The sequence below is a fragment of the Cloeon dipterum genome, chromosome 2 (genome assembly GCF_949628265.1).
Source record: "Cloeon dipterum chromosome 2, ieCloDipt1.1, whole genome shotgun sequence".
Classification (NCBI taxonomy): domain Eukaryota; kingdom Metazoa; phylum Arthropoda; class Insecta; order Ephemeroptera; family Baetidae; genus Cloeon; species Cloeon dipterum.
The window spans coordinates 24,935,518-24,950,726 of NC_088787.1; the positions used below are offsets into that span (position 1 = coordinate 24,935,518).

Consider the following 15,209-nt stretch of genomic DNA (forward strand, 5'->3'; position numbering starts at 1 on the left):
ATATATTTGGTTGCCAAAAAGGAACAAAACATGTGTCATGAATAATAAGTATTTAAAAAGTCTACTCTCTATTTAAGCTATTTAATCACCTGGCTATAATTGGAAAATTTTAACCAACAATTCTTATAGAGTCATGGTACGGTTGCGGTATAGTTGCAAGATTTAAACTTGCTTGTTTTCACAGCTGATTTAATCAGTTTTAATAGCCAAGAGCCAAAATGCTATCCAAAATGCAAAATTTTTGAAGCAATGCATCATATTGCATTAAATAGAGCAATCATGATGCATATCTAAATTTTTGTGCTATGGCAACTAATATGATACCGAATAGTATAATGATGACATGTGCGTGAGCGAGCAATCGCAGTGTTTTCTATTTTTTATCTGGAAAAATTGGAGATGAAAAAAGACGCCCGTGACTAATAATAAAAAAATGTAATCTGGAGCGGCAAGGAAAGGAGAATCCCGCTGCGTAAGCAAACAAGGGGTATGACTGTATTGTGTGAGCTTGAAAAATGAGAAAAGTTTAGAAATTTAGCCAGGAGGTTCAGTTAACTGATAATTGAAGTTGAAAAAGTGGAAGAAAATGCTGTGTGGGAAAAGATCGGGCCGTGAAATTGAGCGGGGATAGCAGATGTCGAGGAAAACAGGAAACTTGTCTGCTCTGCGCGTAGATGATAATATATAAATTATTTATTTTCATTCTTCAAACAATAAAAATACTCACAAATATAATCTTTTACTGAGGCAATTGAAGTTTATAATTTCGCCGAAAGCTTAAATTTTGGAAATTCATAAAGAACACGACGTAATTTCATGGTTTTAGAGAGGTCTAGTTATATTATCATGAAAATCAACCTAAAGTTAAAAAAACCCTTCCGATTTTGAGACGATTGTTGCATTCAATTTTTGTCGAAATATTATTTAATTTTTTGCTTAAAAGGTGCACGTGACATTCAATTTGTTGCGGGTCCCCTTCATTTTGGGGTTTTAATTTGGTCAAGAGTTGGTGATGTTGATCATACAGCATGACACTGAAGTTAGTGTTAGCTTGCTCTTTTAATGTTTAATAAATATTGAATGAAATTAATTTCTCTCTCCAGTCTCTCCCTTCCCTTACAGCAAAAAATAATTTGATAACATTGAAGAGCTAATGGAGAGGGGAAGATGATGCTCTTTCCTCCTTTTTCCTCCTTCTCATTTTTCATTCTCACTCCTCACTTGGTTCCGCCAATGTTGTAGGGATGCAAAGGCAAAGGCATTGCTTGAATGCGACAGAGACAGAGAGTCAGAGACGTCAAAAAATACACTGACCAGACCGGGAGGGCTTGTAAACTGGCCGAGACTGAACCAGACTGAACCGAGCAATAATTCAAACGAGAAACGTAAAATGAGAAACGAGACTGCGAGCAACGAGTACAAACATATCTGTTAGTGATTTTAGTAGAGTGGCGCACCCCACCTGCCCCCTTGGCTTCGGCGCTTCGGCTAGTGTGGAAGTTTGTCTAGTACCGTGTGCACGTCATGGAGAAGAGATTGGACAGCGATAATACTGCTAATAACAAATAACAAGAAGGAAAAGGATATAATAACGAGTAAGACGAATCAACGAAAGAGAGAGAAGAGCAGAGCAACCACTTCTTGTTAGTGGGTATTAGATTATCAGGTGAGATGACTAATTTTGGTATTATGTATTTTAGACCTAAATGACAACATGAAATTATGTAATAATTGTTACAGATATTACCTGCACAATACACACATTCATAACCACTCTGTCCCCTAAAATCGAATGTAAATTTTTTATGATGCATTCATTAGATTCATTCCATTAAAATAGACTAAAATAAATTTCTTTCATTGCATAGCTTATTATACAATACATTAACATATACGTCTTGATAACATCCGCACACGAAAATTATTTTTAATCAACGAGAGCTTATGTGTCTAATTCTCATTTGTATGCCTGTGCCGTGCTTATAATACATAATATATCACTATTATGTGTCATGTTTTATACTAAATATAAACTGATACAAAAATTTTGTTTATACGGATTATACCTTGTGTCTCGAAAAAAAAAATCATTTCTGTGTCTTACTTCTAATTTTCCTAGACATTTCTGTGAATTGAACGAGGCTGATCAGTATGAAACAAGTTGCAGCGCACACAATTCTCCTTTGTCATACTGCTGGTGAACTGAGGGCGTTTGTGTAAATATGCCCGTGTTTTTTTATGAATTTTCTAGGCATCGTTCTCCGTAAATATGTGTTCCAGAACTGCATTTTGATATCTTGTAATTGGCTCACTTCCGTGTACATATTTTTACTCACTATAATGTATGTATGTATTTTATTTTTCACGCACGGCAGATGTCACCAGGGGGATTTTTGCTATGCCACATTAATCAGAAATATTTTTCTTGCCTGACACTTACGGGCACACTTCAGATGTAGAAAATTTGTCATTTACGCTTCTCGCTCAGGCCGTTAAAACCATGTAAATTGAATTTTTTGGTTAGGGAACATGCGGAATTATTTCATGCTCGGGTTTTCGACTTCGAGGGAAATTCCCCGTTAATTTATCTGGGCAAGCACTCCCGTGAATGTCTAAATTTTTTACTATGACAGATGTGAATCAGCTTGTTAAATACTTATCGTGACTGTCCCCTATGAATACTATTCATTTATAATTTCCCATGCGTTCGGCTTTCAGTTTTTCAGCCTAGAGCGTGTAGGAAAAATGCTGCACAGCCTTGGTCTTTTCCCGTACAACAAAACCAACAACACTGTGTTGACCAATGATGCCGGCCTACTGCTTGGTATGCCGCCCAACTTGGTCGGCAGTAATTTGCCTAACTTACAACAATGCTTGCCTGGGCTTACGGATACAGCCCTTTGGCATTTGCAGCCTGCTTACTGCATCACTCAGACACCTCCCGCACACTGCATTCCGCAGCCAATTCAGGTGAACACAAGTTTCACGAAGAACTGTTGAAAATTGTTATTCTTTAAATCCATTTTTTTCCTGAAGAGAGACATTTATTTTAACAGGATTCGTCTTGTCTTTAATTTAATTAATGATTGAAAAGATAATTTATGGGCACTCGTATAATTTTAAAATTACCATTTATCTCCCTGAACAATTTAAAATGTTAGTATCTAACTCTAGAAGCAAATATATATTTTTCATCATTAATTTTAACATCTTTTATTGGTTTAAAATAATTCCACAACACCTCACGCTCGAGCGGGTGTAATTCAAATAAAACTTCAAATTTTCCTTGAAATAATTATTAATTAGGGTTCCTAAATAATCGTTTTTAGTTAGAGAATGGCAATGGACAGGTGTACCCGCCGCCAATTGGTAGTTCATTGTCTCACGCCGTCATCCATCCTCCGACCAGCTTGTTTGGTGGCATCACGACCCCAGCGGCCACTCCGGCCGTCATTGCACCGCCAAGAGTGCTTGTTCAGCAGCCTTTGAAGCCGATGACCATTATGGATCCAATTCCGTTGCCGCAAGGTTGATTTTTTAACACTTAAGATCGTTAGATTTTTTGAATTAACTGTTCAGATGTTTACAATGGATCTGACTTTGACAACAACGGGGTTTCTTCCATTTTCGAATTCATTCCGATGCCAAAGAAGACCGATCTTACCACCGGAACTTCCAGCGGTCACTTAAGCCCAAAGAAGGAAAACGTGTTTCCAGAAGTTGAAGAACGCAAGATCAAAACTCCAGCACCGTTTGAGCCTGTGCTCCTTGAAGAGTGTCTGCCACAGCCTAATCCAATTACGATCGCAAAGAAGCCTGTTGATAAGCCAAAGCGATTGATTACAAGACCAGCCAAAATTTTGGACAAAAGAGGTGGGGATGTTTTGCAATATTTCATCATCTTGATTAAAATAATATATAATTACAGAGGAAAGAGCAAAGTATTTGGAGAAATTAAGTTATGTGTATTTTATTAATAAAATCTCAAATGTAAGATTGCACATAGATCGAAAACCGTTTTAAAATTAAATGCTGTTAGATTTTTTAAATTTTTGCTTGTTAAATTATTTTATTAAAATTAATAATCAATTAGTCATAAGCTTTTGCCTCTGTGTTAAACTAGTTTTGGATTTAATGTTTGGCAAAATTGAGGATTAAACTTAAGTCCTTTTAAATTGACTTCTTGAAAGAGTTATACTAAGTATATTATTAATTAAATATGAGTAATTGCTGAAAAAATGTAATCAAATGAATTTTTAGAATGATCGCATCGGTCTGGAAGTTTGTAGTACCAAGTAGTGGCAGAATCACCGTAAATTTATAGTAATTTCCAGTAAAATGTATTAAATAATATTTTTCGTTTTCAATGATGAAGAAATGCAACCCCACAAAAGACAAATTTTGCACATGATTTTCTAGATTATGATAAATTTTCAGGTTGCACTGGCACAGTGTTGACTCTGCACGCAAACTTCTTCCCGGTCCACGTGGCTCAGATGCCGATTTACAAGTACTCATTGATCATCACCCCTAGCGTGCCCAACGAGAAGGGCGCTTTCCAGGGGGTGGTGCTTGGCTGCAGCCAGGCGCTTGGACACTTTGTTCTTCATTACGATTACATCTACTGCGCCAAGAAATTCATGGGAAATGTGCGTGACCCAGGCAGAAATTTACCTCAATGGAAATATTACATTTTTCTCTCTAGGCGCGCAAGTTGTTTAGCCAATACGAGGACAACACTTATCTGGTCACGCTGATTGAAGAAAATGGCGTTGGCAATTCTGAACGGGTGGTGGTCATCAACAAACTTCTTCGAAAGCTGCTGAAAGCGCTGAGCTGGTTCCAGGCTGGGAAAGTTTATTTTAGCAAGGATGACTCCTATCAGGTAAGTTAATTTTTCGGATAGATTTCAATAGAAGGTGAAATTTCTTTTATTCGTGAATGTTATTTGAGCTCAAGAAAATGACTTGTGAAGATGAAGAGAAAAAAACGAGCTTTTAAAGTGAAAAAATATTAATGACTTGTCTTGTGGATTTTGGTAAAGATACGATCCCTAATTGAGCGATCAGGCGGCTGGTCTGTGAAGCCAGGATTCTTACCAGTTGTGCTCAACTGCGAAACCGATATCTTGTTCAACGTTGACCTGGTGCACATGGTGATTCGACCAGACACTGCGTTTGAGCTTTACCAAGTCATGCAATCACGCAGCAAGAACTCAAACGCCGTCTTCAAGGAGGCCATCGTGGGCGAGCACGTGGTCACCATGTACAACGGTCGCGTTTACAAGGTCAAGGACGTCACCTTCAAATTCAACCCGATGACTGAATTCAACTCTAATGACGGCCCAACCACCTTCGTGCATTTTTACCACCAGGTGACACTTCCATTTTCCTACTTTTCTATTCAGCTGGTGGTATTTCCTGATATTTTACGTTTTAGTTAGTTTTTCCATGGTTAAAGAAATGATAACCAATGATATTTTTCTCTAAAAGTAGCAGTAAAACAAAACAAAAACCTTTTCCTGATTCACTGCCCCCATTTTCCCTTCTAATTAAAGCCACGTAGTAAAATATCTTTCTTGTCAATTATGAACTAAAGTAATTGCTTGCTAGATATATAGGTAAAAACTATTGCTGAAAATCATCGCGAAACAAAAATCTGTTTTTCATCTTAACACATCAAACAAATATGTCAACTGGAATCGTGACCCATTGCCCCATTTTTTGTTAGAAATATGGTGTCTCTATTGTGAACAAGAAGCAACCGCTGCTGATGGCACACATCCTAAGTGAGGGAAAAGAAAAATCTGTAGTGTATCTTGTGCCTGAGCTGTGCTACCTCACTGGCTTCACGTCCGAGAATCGAAGGGACTTCTTCTTGATGAGGAACATTTATGACGAAATCTCCACCACGCCAAAAGTTGGCCAGCTGAAAGTTGGCCAGTTCGTCAAAACATTTTCCGAAGCCAAGAATGAAAAAGTAGGTGCAATCGCTGACAATTTTTTTAAATTATATTCACCACGAATTATCATCGCTGCGCAGGTACAAGAAATTTTGCGAGAGTGGAAATTGTCCTTTGGCAGCGAGATGGTCAGTTTCAAGGGACGACACCTGCCGGCCGAGCTGGCAAAGGTTCGCAGTGGACGCAACCCAAGTAGCGCCCGCAACCTCTTCGACTGGTCCGAGGACTTCCGCAGTACATATTCGCAATTTTTCCATAATTCACTTGACCATCAACCCTCTTTCTCACCCTCCAGCGTACCGAATGCTGCACTGCATGCCGATCAAGAAGTGGGCCGTGTTGGTGCCCGCGCAGCATGTCAAGGCAAGCGACCGGTTCATTATATGTCTGCAGTCGACCTGCGCCGCGCTGGGCATCACCCTGGCCAAACCGTTCATCATACAAATCGAGTCTGACGAAGTCAACTGTTACCTGCGCGAACTGAAGAAGCTGTTCGCCAAGGAGAGGCCGCAAATCGTCGTTTTTATCTTGGCCTGTAACCGCAAGGACAAGTACAGCGCCATTAAGAAGTACTGCACCGTCGAACATGGAGGTTATTCCAATTCCAATTCGAAAATAAGAATTTTTAACCAGAAATTAAGATAATAATATTTGTAGATTATTTCTAACGCTGGAACTCCTTTACTATTATGGAAAGAGTTATTATTTTATCATTTGCACATTTTTAAAACGCATTTTTAGGAAAATAACTTTATTTGCCGCTTTTTTTAGACTAACCAATCTAAAGTGATTTCTTGCGCACTTACATGTTCAAAATGGCCCACTATGTGTTAAAACTTAGCTCAGGTTAACAAATCTGAAGTTTGCCAAATTTAATGCAACTTGTTATGCTATGGAAATCTCATCCTAAAATGTAAAATAACTTAGTTTAAATTGTGCAACACGTATTCTACAATTGGTTTGAAATACTATGCCCATGAATTAATGAAAATGTAAAATTGTAGTTGCAAGTCAAGTGCTGACAGTGAAGAGCATGGACCAGAAGTACGACTTCCCCGTGGCGAAGCGTTTGGCTGTGCAGCTGAACTGCAAGGTGGGTGGCACGCCATGGAGCGTGGAGGTGCCGCTAACGCTGGGCATGGTGATCGGAGTGGACATGAGCGTGGATACGCGCAACCGCAACTCCACCTTCTGCAGCGTGGTGGCCTCGTTCGACAGCGACTTCTCGCGCTTCCATTCCGCCACCTTTGAGTTTGCCACTGGCGATTTTGAGCAGATGAGCGTGCAGCTGTGCGAGCATGTGACCATGGCACTGCAAAACTTCAAGCTGCAGCACCACAACCTGCCCAAGGTCATCATTCTTTACCGCGACGGGGTCGCCAACCGAAAGCTGCAGCACATTTTCCACAGGGAGTTGCCGCTCATGCAGGTGCGTGAACTGCTTTCCATTTTTTTCCACATATTAAAATGCTGAATCAATATCAGAGCAACATTTTCAAATTATTTTAGTGGAGGATAAGAGCAAAGAAATGGACTTTCTATTTAATTTTTGGTGAGCTTTCCTATATTTATCTTAATAGCAACAACTATTGTATCTTGAATTTTTTAACTTATTTCATCCCAGTACGCCTGTTTTCCCAATTTGTTCATTCCTGATTAAATATAATCAGAGAGCAGTTAAAGAACTTCTCAAACCTGAAATTACTGGTCTTTGGCACTTTGTGATTGCAGAAATGGCTGAATGAAGTCTACAAAGGCAGTGAATGGCGGCTGACCTACGTTGTGGTCAATAAGCACAGCAACACCAAAATTTACGCCAACGGAAACGCCAACCCGCCGACAGGAACGGTCGTTGACACTTGCATCACGAATCCTGACAGGTTTGAAGTTCTATTCTTTCTTTTTATTTCTTTATTCTCTTAACATGTTTTCTTGCCAGGTACGATTTCTTGTTACTGAGCGGCCAGACCCAGCGCAAGGCGGCTAGTTTCACCCACTACAACGTGCTCTTCGACAACACCAGTCTCACCCCAGATCGATTGCAGAGGCTCACGTACAAGATGACTCATCTCTACTTCAACATGAAGGTAATCTAATTAACCTAATCCCTGTGTGATAGTTAAAACAATGATTTGGTCCATTTTCAGGGTACTGTTCGTGTGCCCGCCCCTCTGCGTTACGCATCACGCCTCGTCGCTGTTGTAAGCAACATTTTGCACAAGCCACCACATCCCAACTTGAGCGATGTCCTGCATTTCCTTTAAAAGTAGATCAAATGATTCTCAATTGTTGTTACCAATGCCCGTCTTAATAATTTGAATTACTACTTAATAAAATAGATTGTAAAGTTGAAGTTATTTGATTTCATTTTTACTGGAAACGCTAAGGTTAGAATTGAATTGAAAAGAAGGAAAATTTTGTCTTAAAACCAGCGGCAAATTTACTTTATTGCTTAAAATGTACAATATGATGCAAAAACAACACAGGTTGGTTGGATTAAGCGTGGCTAGCAGGAGGCTGCTGCTGAGCGTTTGTCCCGGTTTTTGGACCTTGAGATGGTCCTCGCTTTGAAGGCAGCTGCGTTCATCAGGTGCTGGAAACCAAGGCAATCAATATAATTTGCATAGTATTGCCAGATACAAAATTTCAAACTTTCAAAATATCCGATTTGAAAATGGTCGAAATTTGCTAATTCATGTGTTAACTTAATTCTGTGGTACTCACCCTCTCGAGCTTTGTGACCTTATGGGTGGGTGTAGCCGCATTGATGGGATCACCTAGCTGGAACACCTGCCTGAGCAGGTCGTTCTGCGCGAGGTGCAGGTTGAGCCCAGAGCCGAGCACCTGGCAGAAGGCCTCATAGTGCTTGCGCAGGGCCCACGTGCCCAGCTCAAGACACTCCTGTCCGAAGCGGATTTTCAGCTCTGGCGCGCGGCCCTCCTCTATATAGGCCAGGATTTCGCGGAATGAGCTGCGTTGCGCCTTGCGCTCCTTCTTGGCACGGAAGCGGCTTGAGTCTGTTGCCAGCGCCGCCAGCAGCTCGCAAACCTACAAAAATCGTAAAAAAACAACATTTAAAGCACTACATTTTGAGAAGCAAATAAATGAAGAGATGGGATGTATTATAAACTAGTCTAATAATTACCATTAATTTAATTCCCAAACCCAAACTAGGTTCCAGAACCAAAAACTCTTGAAAAATTTCATGATTAGGGCATTAAGTAAAATTATTTTATTTTTCATTTTAAAAAATAATTAAAAATAAATTGCTCTTTGAGGAAAATGCAAAAGTTATATAAATTCAGATAAATGTCCTGGAAGTGTGTAGTATGCGCTGAAAATTCAAAATAATACTCTAATTTGTGCATTTTGCTATTGTTACAGTCAAATCTATTTGATTTGATCAAAATTGCGCAATTATTGAGGTTTGTGTAATCAGGCGTAAGTCTTCCAGTACAAAAGGAAAGTTTTTGCGCAGTTGAGTTGTTTGGTTTCCCTCCGCTAATTGTCTCAGTGATGTAAGCAGTATTATTTAGCATTACACCGTATTGCATGAGGTTAGACAAGTTCTCAATGGCTTTGATGACAGGTTGGAAAAAGAACAACAGTTATAGCGACTTGGTGTCATTTTTAACCAAGTGGATTTATTTTTATTAACATCAACTCATTTTTTTGTTTCGCGCGTTTAAGCAGTTCCTGCTTGTCACATTTTGAAAATATATGATATTTTGATACATAACATTACACATTAAAAAAATATACACAAAATCATTTACACTACACCTACTATAAATTAAAAAATATTATTTTCCTTGTCTGATCCTACTTTTCCCTAAAAATACGAAAAATGCAAACTTAAAGGTAACAAGACATTTTCTCACCTGTTCAGGAGCGTCCAGTGGTTTGATCTCGTGCATGACCGCAAGAGCCTCGCCAGCAGCAACGCGGACGTCGAGGTGTCCAGAGCCGAGCATGTCGATGAGGTGCTCTTGTCCGACGGCGTCCAGGTTCTGGCATCCATCAACCGTGGCAAGCAGTGTCCAGCCGGAGAGGGCGGCTGCGTGCAGGGCGGCCGTATCGGCTGTAATATTTGGCGTGTGGCCATCACCTTTCAGGTACGAGCCGCTGAACACATCCGCCAGCAGCCGCTCGCTGGCCAGCGCCTCTGATGGCTCAAGCTCAGTGAGGAACGCCAGTACCGCCAGAGACCAACAGCACTGTGACAAAAATTGATAATTTTTTATTTAAGTTGACTGATTACTTGAAATTTAAAAGTTATAGAATACAAATTTTTAACTAAATTATTTTGACTTGCAAAAAAAATAATCCAGGCTATACTTCCAAAACAAAATCAACTAATCAGGTCTAACCAATTTGAAAAAAATAGCAGTTTCTAAGGAAATCTGTGATGAGACAGCTTCTTGTAGAGTTGAAATTTGTAAACTTTCAAGAATTATTAGAAACTCTAAGAGTTGTCACAGTAAACAATTAGAAATAAAAATTATTATTGAACGGTGGTGGAGGACAAACCTTAGCTCTGGCATGCGGATTGGCAGAAGCGTCAGCTGCTACTTGGAGCAGGGTTGTGGACAACGAGGCAGCCACTTCCTCAGCCTCATCGCAGGCGCCAAGACACACACAGAGCAGCGGCGCCAACTGGGCTGCAGCCTCCTGTTCAGCACCACGCCCCCGGCGCAGGCTTGCACGTATCGCTTCACTCAGCGTCATATATCTGCGAAATTTAGTTTTTTTTAAATAGCTGTCAAGCACCAAATTAAAAAAAAGAATTAAAAAGTTTCTCAAACAAATAAAAATAGCCTGTATAAAAAATATCCCATAAATTCAAATATTTATATAATATTTATATGTCACAGTTTATTAAATTTGGAAAATTAAATATCACTAGGACTGTCAAATTTAAACCATCGATTATTTTATTCTAAGCTTCCAATCGTTCCGGGCCCGTCAATGCCTCAATTGAGCACGAATTACACAGTTTGAAGCCATTTGAACTTTGAACCATGCAACGATAAAAAACTTCCTTACGATAAAAAAGCTTTCAAATTTAAAAAAAAACACATAAATGAAAATCGTAATACGTTTCCTTTGCTACGACTTTTGAGTGCAGTTGGAAAATTTTTTAAGGGATTTTTTTAGTTCGTTAGTTGAGGACAACTCTCCTCCCTAAGAAATTGAAAGAGTTGTGAAAATTTTCAATGATTATGCAAAGTTTTAGGAGCAGAGACGTCAGTTAGGTATTAACCATGTCAAAAAAACCTTAAAAACAGTCTATAACCATCTAAATGGAACATAAAAAGTCTGAAAACACAGTCTTATTTTCACAGCCCTTAATTACCACTTAAATTATCATATAAGTGGCTGAGTTATCAGACGAGCATCTTTTTCTGACTAAATGTTTCAATTGTTGTGCAAGTCTTAATCAGTGGCGATAAGCCAATCGATTGACATTTGCAACCCAGCTAAATATTTAGCCGTCTCATTTGTTTACTAATTCGCAACCAACCTGTCAAAAACGAAGTCAGGTAGGTACTTTTTCGAGAGAGCAGTCGCCATTGACTGGAGGGCCTGCGTGCGCGTTTGCGCCGATTTCTCGCTCAAATTCTCCACGCATTCGAGCAGCTTCTCCTCAAACGCCTCCTCCTGCGACTTCTCGTCCACTTCGGCCTCAGCTATTTCGAAAATGCAGCGAATCAGTTGGCATTTCCACGATCAGAATTTAAAAGCCCAATAATTTTACCTTCGTCAGGAATGGACGAGGAGGCGATGCTCACCACACTGGCGTTGTCCAGGATTGACTCATCGTCAGAGACGTTCTCCACGCGGCCTCTGCCTGCAAAAACGCGATGTTTGCTCAGTTAGCCATGTTATTCAGAAAATTTGTCGCTTCAGATGTCAATAAATAATTCCAATAATTTATTTTAAGCTCCTAAATATCAGTGAAAGGTAATTTCTATCGTTGTATATTTAGAGTCCTCGTTTTATTACTTTGTTGATTATTTACACCGTACAATATAATTAGAAAAATGGCGTCCAACTAGTCACTCTTCAAAAACGTGAACAGATAAAAATATAATTTATGGAACAGCAGGCTGTCCCTTTGATTTCGTCATCGGCAATACATTGATTAGATAGAACAACTGCAATTATTACGCAAATTATGCAATTTTTTCGCATCCTCCTGCAATCATTGCTCATACCAAATCTCTACTAACTCCATTAAAAGGCAACGGAAAAGAGACAATAAATAAAAAATCAAACTTTAAAAATATTATTCACTATAGATCTAAATAAAAGAGACGAAGAAATTATAATAAAGTCACCTATTTCGACTAAAAACTATGTTAAGCATACATAAAATTTGTCTTTTATTTTCATCAGTATAGCAAGGCAAATTTAATATTCTTTATTCAGCGGAAGCAACGGCTTCTGTTGGCAATAAATAATATTGTAAATTAAGGTGTCCGTGTTAAATTGGCAAAAACATTTTTTTTTTATTTTTTATTTTTCAGCTTATGATAAATTGTCAATAAAGCGTAAGAATGAGGAGTTTACAGTTTAAATGAATACTATAAACAAAAAGGAGGAATTTGAACTATCATTATAGCTTGGCCGGCTTCAGACTTCCGACACTCCTGGGAAAAAGAAAATAAAAGCGGAAAATCCACTGAGCAGCCAGAGCCAGACAAACTTGGTCAACGCCTCAATACGCTACAACGACCTTGCAAAATGCTTTAGTTTTGCTTCCACAACCTGTCTAGCAACGGTTGTGCAACTCTCGTTTCCGCGTGAGCACGAGAAGTGAGAGCAACCTCAGGTTATTAGCAATTATAGCTGACTTCCTACAATTTAAAATGTGCGTCAATAAAAAACTCATGCATAAAAAAATGACCCAAATTAATTTAAATCTAGCGTAATTTGGGCCTTTCAGAAATGTTTTGCTGTTCAAAAAAGAACGAAGGTTGCGAGACAATTTCGTCAATGTCAAAGCGAGTTGGCAATCGCGACGGGATTTTCGATGTGACGCACTTTGGCCCGCGGAGAAAATCACCCTTCGCCCACTGGAATGGCACGCCCTCTTGTAGAAGGGCCACGTGAGGCGAGGCCCGCGATACGCGATCGACGGCCCCCAGACCAGACGGCCCTAAACTGGGCCTGACTCGAGAAAGACCGACGTCACGAATGTTGGCTCATTCCGTGCAAAACGCGACACGGCTCGATAAAATAAAAACAGCCGCTCTCGAGGGTTCCACGTGACTCTCGGGGCTGTCTGGACCACGGGGGCCCGTCCCTTGACCCAGGCCCATGACTCACCGCGCTGGTGGCCGTTGGCGGACTTCTTTTTCCCTCCTTTCGGCATATTTCGGCGATTCGGCGGCCGACTCTGGTACAGCACGACGACGTCGACGGTGGCGGCCGACGATCAAGACCTTGGGCTGGCCGACCAGTGCTTTTCTGCTGCGACACTCGACACCGTATTCGACGAACGCACACTACTCTCTGAGGCCGAATTCGGCGCGACGCAGCACATGGTTCGGTGAAGAACTCGCCAGATGTGCGAAAAAGCTGATGCGAGTTGCGAGTTCGTGAGTCACTCTCTGGGCGCTCGCGACTTGCATGCACTCGCACACTACCGTCGTTTCGTCAGCCGAGGGAGGGCGTGCCTGCAAAAGGAGGGGGCGCCACCCGCATGCTTCGAATGATTAGGCCAATAATGAAGCAGCTTTGAATTTCGCGCTCATTTCCGGAATGTATTCGCGCCTTCAGTTCATCAATCAAAAGTTGCATTTATATGTATAGTTACTTCTTCATCCACTAGGTGTCACGAGCAGTCACAAGTAAGCCTGATTCGCTTGCTGGTTGCCAACAAATCTTTAGCGCGAAATTGACTTGGTTTGCCCGCGGCGTGATAGAACACGGACATGGGAACAACAAGCTCGTATTATTCGTATTATTCGTGTTTCGTGTATTGCTGGTTTCGAGATTCCACCATTCCCACTACTACTGAGCACATTAGAGGACTATTCCTCTCGAGGGAATAGTCTGGATATTACTCGCTCGAAGCTCAAACTCCATAATTTTTAACATTTTTAATGCTTTTACCGCTTTTACCTCATTTCGCCATCCGCACGATTTATTTTTTTATTACATCGCGCTGCGTCATTATTTCGTATTTTATATCACTCCCAAACAAATTTCCCAAATTTCATAACAAAAGCCTTAAGACAGATACGTTATTTTTGAAACATGAAAGCATAAAAACGCCATTAAATCATCCGATTAGATAAACAAAAAAGCGATAACTTTTTATAATTTGCTATCCTTTGGCACGATCGATCTAGATAAATCTATACAGGATATTTTTAAAACAATTTTTTTGCAATTATGACAATTATGCGTGCATCGCTATTATAATAGTGGTTAGGAGATGAATCAGGATGAACGCACGTAATGTTATAAGCTTTTTACGCAACAGCTTACTAATAGGAAAAGTAATAATAAATTATCATTGTTTCCGGGTGTTAAGTATTTTTCCATTTATCGTTACACAAAGAAAAAATATCGTTAGATATATTGGATCAGATGTTCTTTAATATTTTAAACAATTTTATCAATGCGCTATAATATAATAATTACTCGGCTTCAACCCAGTCGCAACGCAACACAGTGGATTTTATTATTATTATTTATTATTATTATTATTTATCCTCCGTGTTTATTTATAAGTACTGGAGGCACTACTTTTTGCAGTGCTGCTAAACAGTTGCAGATCTCTGTTGATTAATGCTACAATGCAAAGAAACTTCAATGAATGATCGCAAAAACCAAAATGGACAATTTATGCGTTGCAGGTAGTCCGATTAAAAGGTTGAATTACCCCAAAGTTTTTTATGATATAATATAATTATATACATTCAAAATGCAAAAATATTAGATAACGGTTTCTTACTCTCACATTTCGTTCAATTGAATTTTTTCGCACATTTTTTATACAAAGAGCACAGCAAATTTTAAAAAGTTAAGTTAGTTGTTCCTAACTAAAAGACAAATTTTGCACTTAATAAAGTTGATCAATAAAATGGCAAAATACGGGATATGGTTTTGCGTGTTTTATAATAAACATTCGCGCGGAAATAATTTTTTCTTGTTTTCGGATTGCTCCCATGCTAAAAATATTGAGAAAATTTGTGTTTTTGCTTTTTTTCCCAGGTTTGCAACAACGAAACCA

At 39.5% G+C, this 15,209-nt stretch overlaps 2 protein-coding genes across 3 annotated transcripts; one reads left to right on the forward strand and one right to left on the reverse strand.

The window, feature by feature from the left end:
- Nucleotides 1-1,531: 1,531 nt before the first annotated feature.
- LOC135936648 (piwi-like protein Siwi) lies at nucleotides 1,532-8,315 on the forward strand. Of its 2 annotated transcripts, none has more exons than XM_065479532.1 (14): nucleotides 1,532-1,666; nucleotides 2,719-2,970; nucleotides 3,330-3,528; nucleotides 3,580-3,873; nucleotides 4,438-4,649; nucleotides 4,706-4,885; nucleotides 5,045-5,374; nucleotides 5,731-5,979; nucleotides 6,043-6,196; nucleotides 6,258-6,554; nucleotides 6,967-7,391; nucleotides 7,694-7,842; nucleotides 7,902-8,049; nucleotides 8,110-8,315. In XM_065479532.1, the coding sequence occupies exons 2-14, from the start codon at nucleotides 2,746-2,748 to the stop codon at nucleotides 8,224-8,226; spliced, it is 2,979 nt and encodes a 992-aa protein (XP_065335604.1). In that variant the 5' UTR covers nucleotides 1,532-1,666; nucleotides 2,719-2,745; the 3' UTR covers nucleotides 8,227-8,315. The 2 variants fall into 2 exon arrangements, with proteins under 2 accessions (XP_065335604.1, XP_065335603.1); XM_065479531.1 differs by having other exon boundaries at nucleotides 1,578-1,651.
- A 62-nt stretch (nucleotides 8,316-8,377) lies between these two features.
- Nucleotides 8,378-13,594, reverse strand: Ifrd1 (Interferon-related developmental regulator 1). Its single transcript, XM_065479018.1, has 7 exons — nucleotides 13,295-13,594; nucleotides 11,721-11,813; nucleotides 11,487-11,652; nucleotides 10,493-10,694; nucleotides 9,844-10,179; nucleotides 8,687-9,010; nucleotides 8,378-8,555 (listed from the first exon to the last, which is right to left on the reverse strand). The coding sequence occupies exons 1-7, from the start codon at nucleotides 13,338-13,340 to the stop codon at nucleotides 8,469-8,471; spliced, it is 1,254 nt and encodes a 417-aa protein (XP_065335090.1). The 5' UTR covers nucleotides 13,341-13,594; the 3' UTR covers nucleotides 8,378-8,468.
- Nucleotides 13,595-15,209: the final 1,615 nt, after the last annotated feature.

What these genes read in the sequence shown, in the direction of transcription:
- LOC135936648 (XM_065479532.1), top strand. Translation starts at nt 2,746, where the DNA reads ATGCTGCACAGCCTTGGTCTTTTCCCGTACAACAAAACCAACAACACT. An exon ending in GCATTCCGCAGCCAATTCAG is followed by an intron (nt 2,971 to 3,329) that starts GTGAACACAAGT and finishes AATCGTTTTTAG; the next exon opens with TTAGAGAATGGCAATGGACA. An exon ending in GGGAGTTGCCGCTCATGCAG is followed by an intron (nt 7,392 to 7,693) that starts GTGCGTGAACTG and finishes TTGTGATTGCAG; the next exon opens with AAATGGCTGAATGAAGTCTA.
- Ifrd1 (XM_065479018.1), bottom strand. Translation starts at nt 13,340, where the DNA reads ATGCCGAAAGGAGGGAAAAAGAAGTCCGCCAACGGCCACCAGCGCG. An exon ending in CACTGGACGCTCCTGAACAG is followed by an intron (nt 9,011 to 9,843) that starts GTGAGAAAATGT and finishes CGATTTTTGTAG; the next exon opens with GTTTGCGAGCTGCTGGCGGC. An exon ending in AGGTCACAAAGCTCGAGAGG is followed by an intron (nt 8,556 to 8,686) that starts GTGAGTACCACA and finishes CTTGGTTTCCAG; the next exon opens with CACCTGATGAACGCAGCTGC.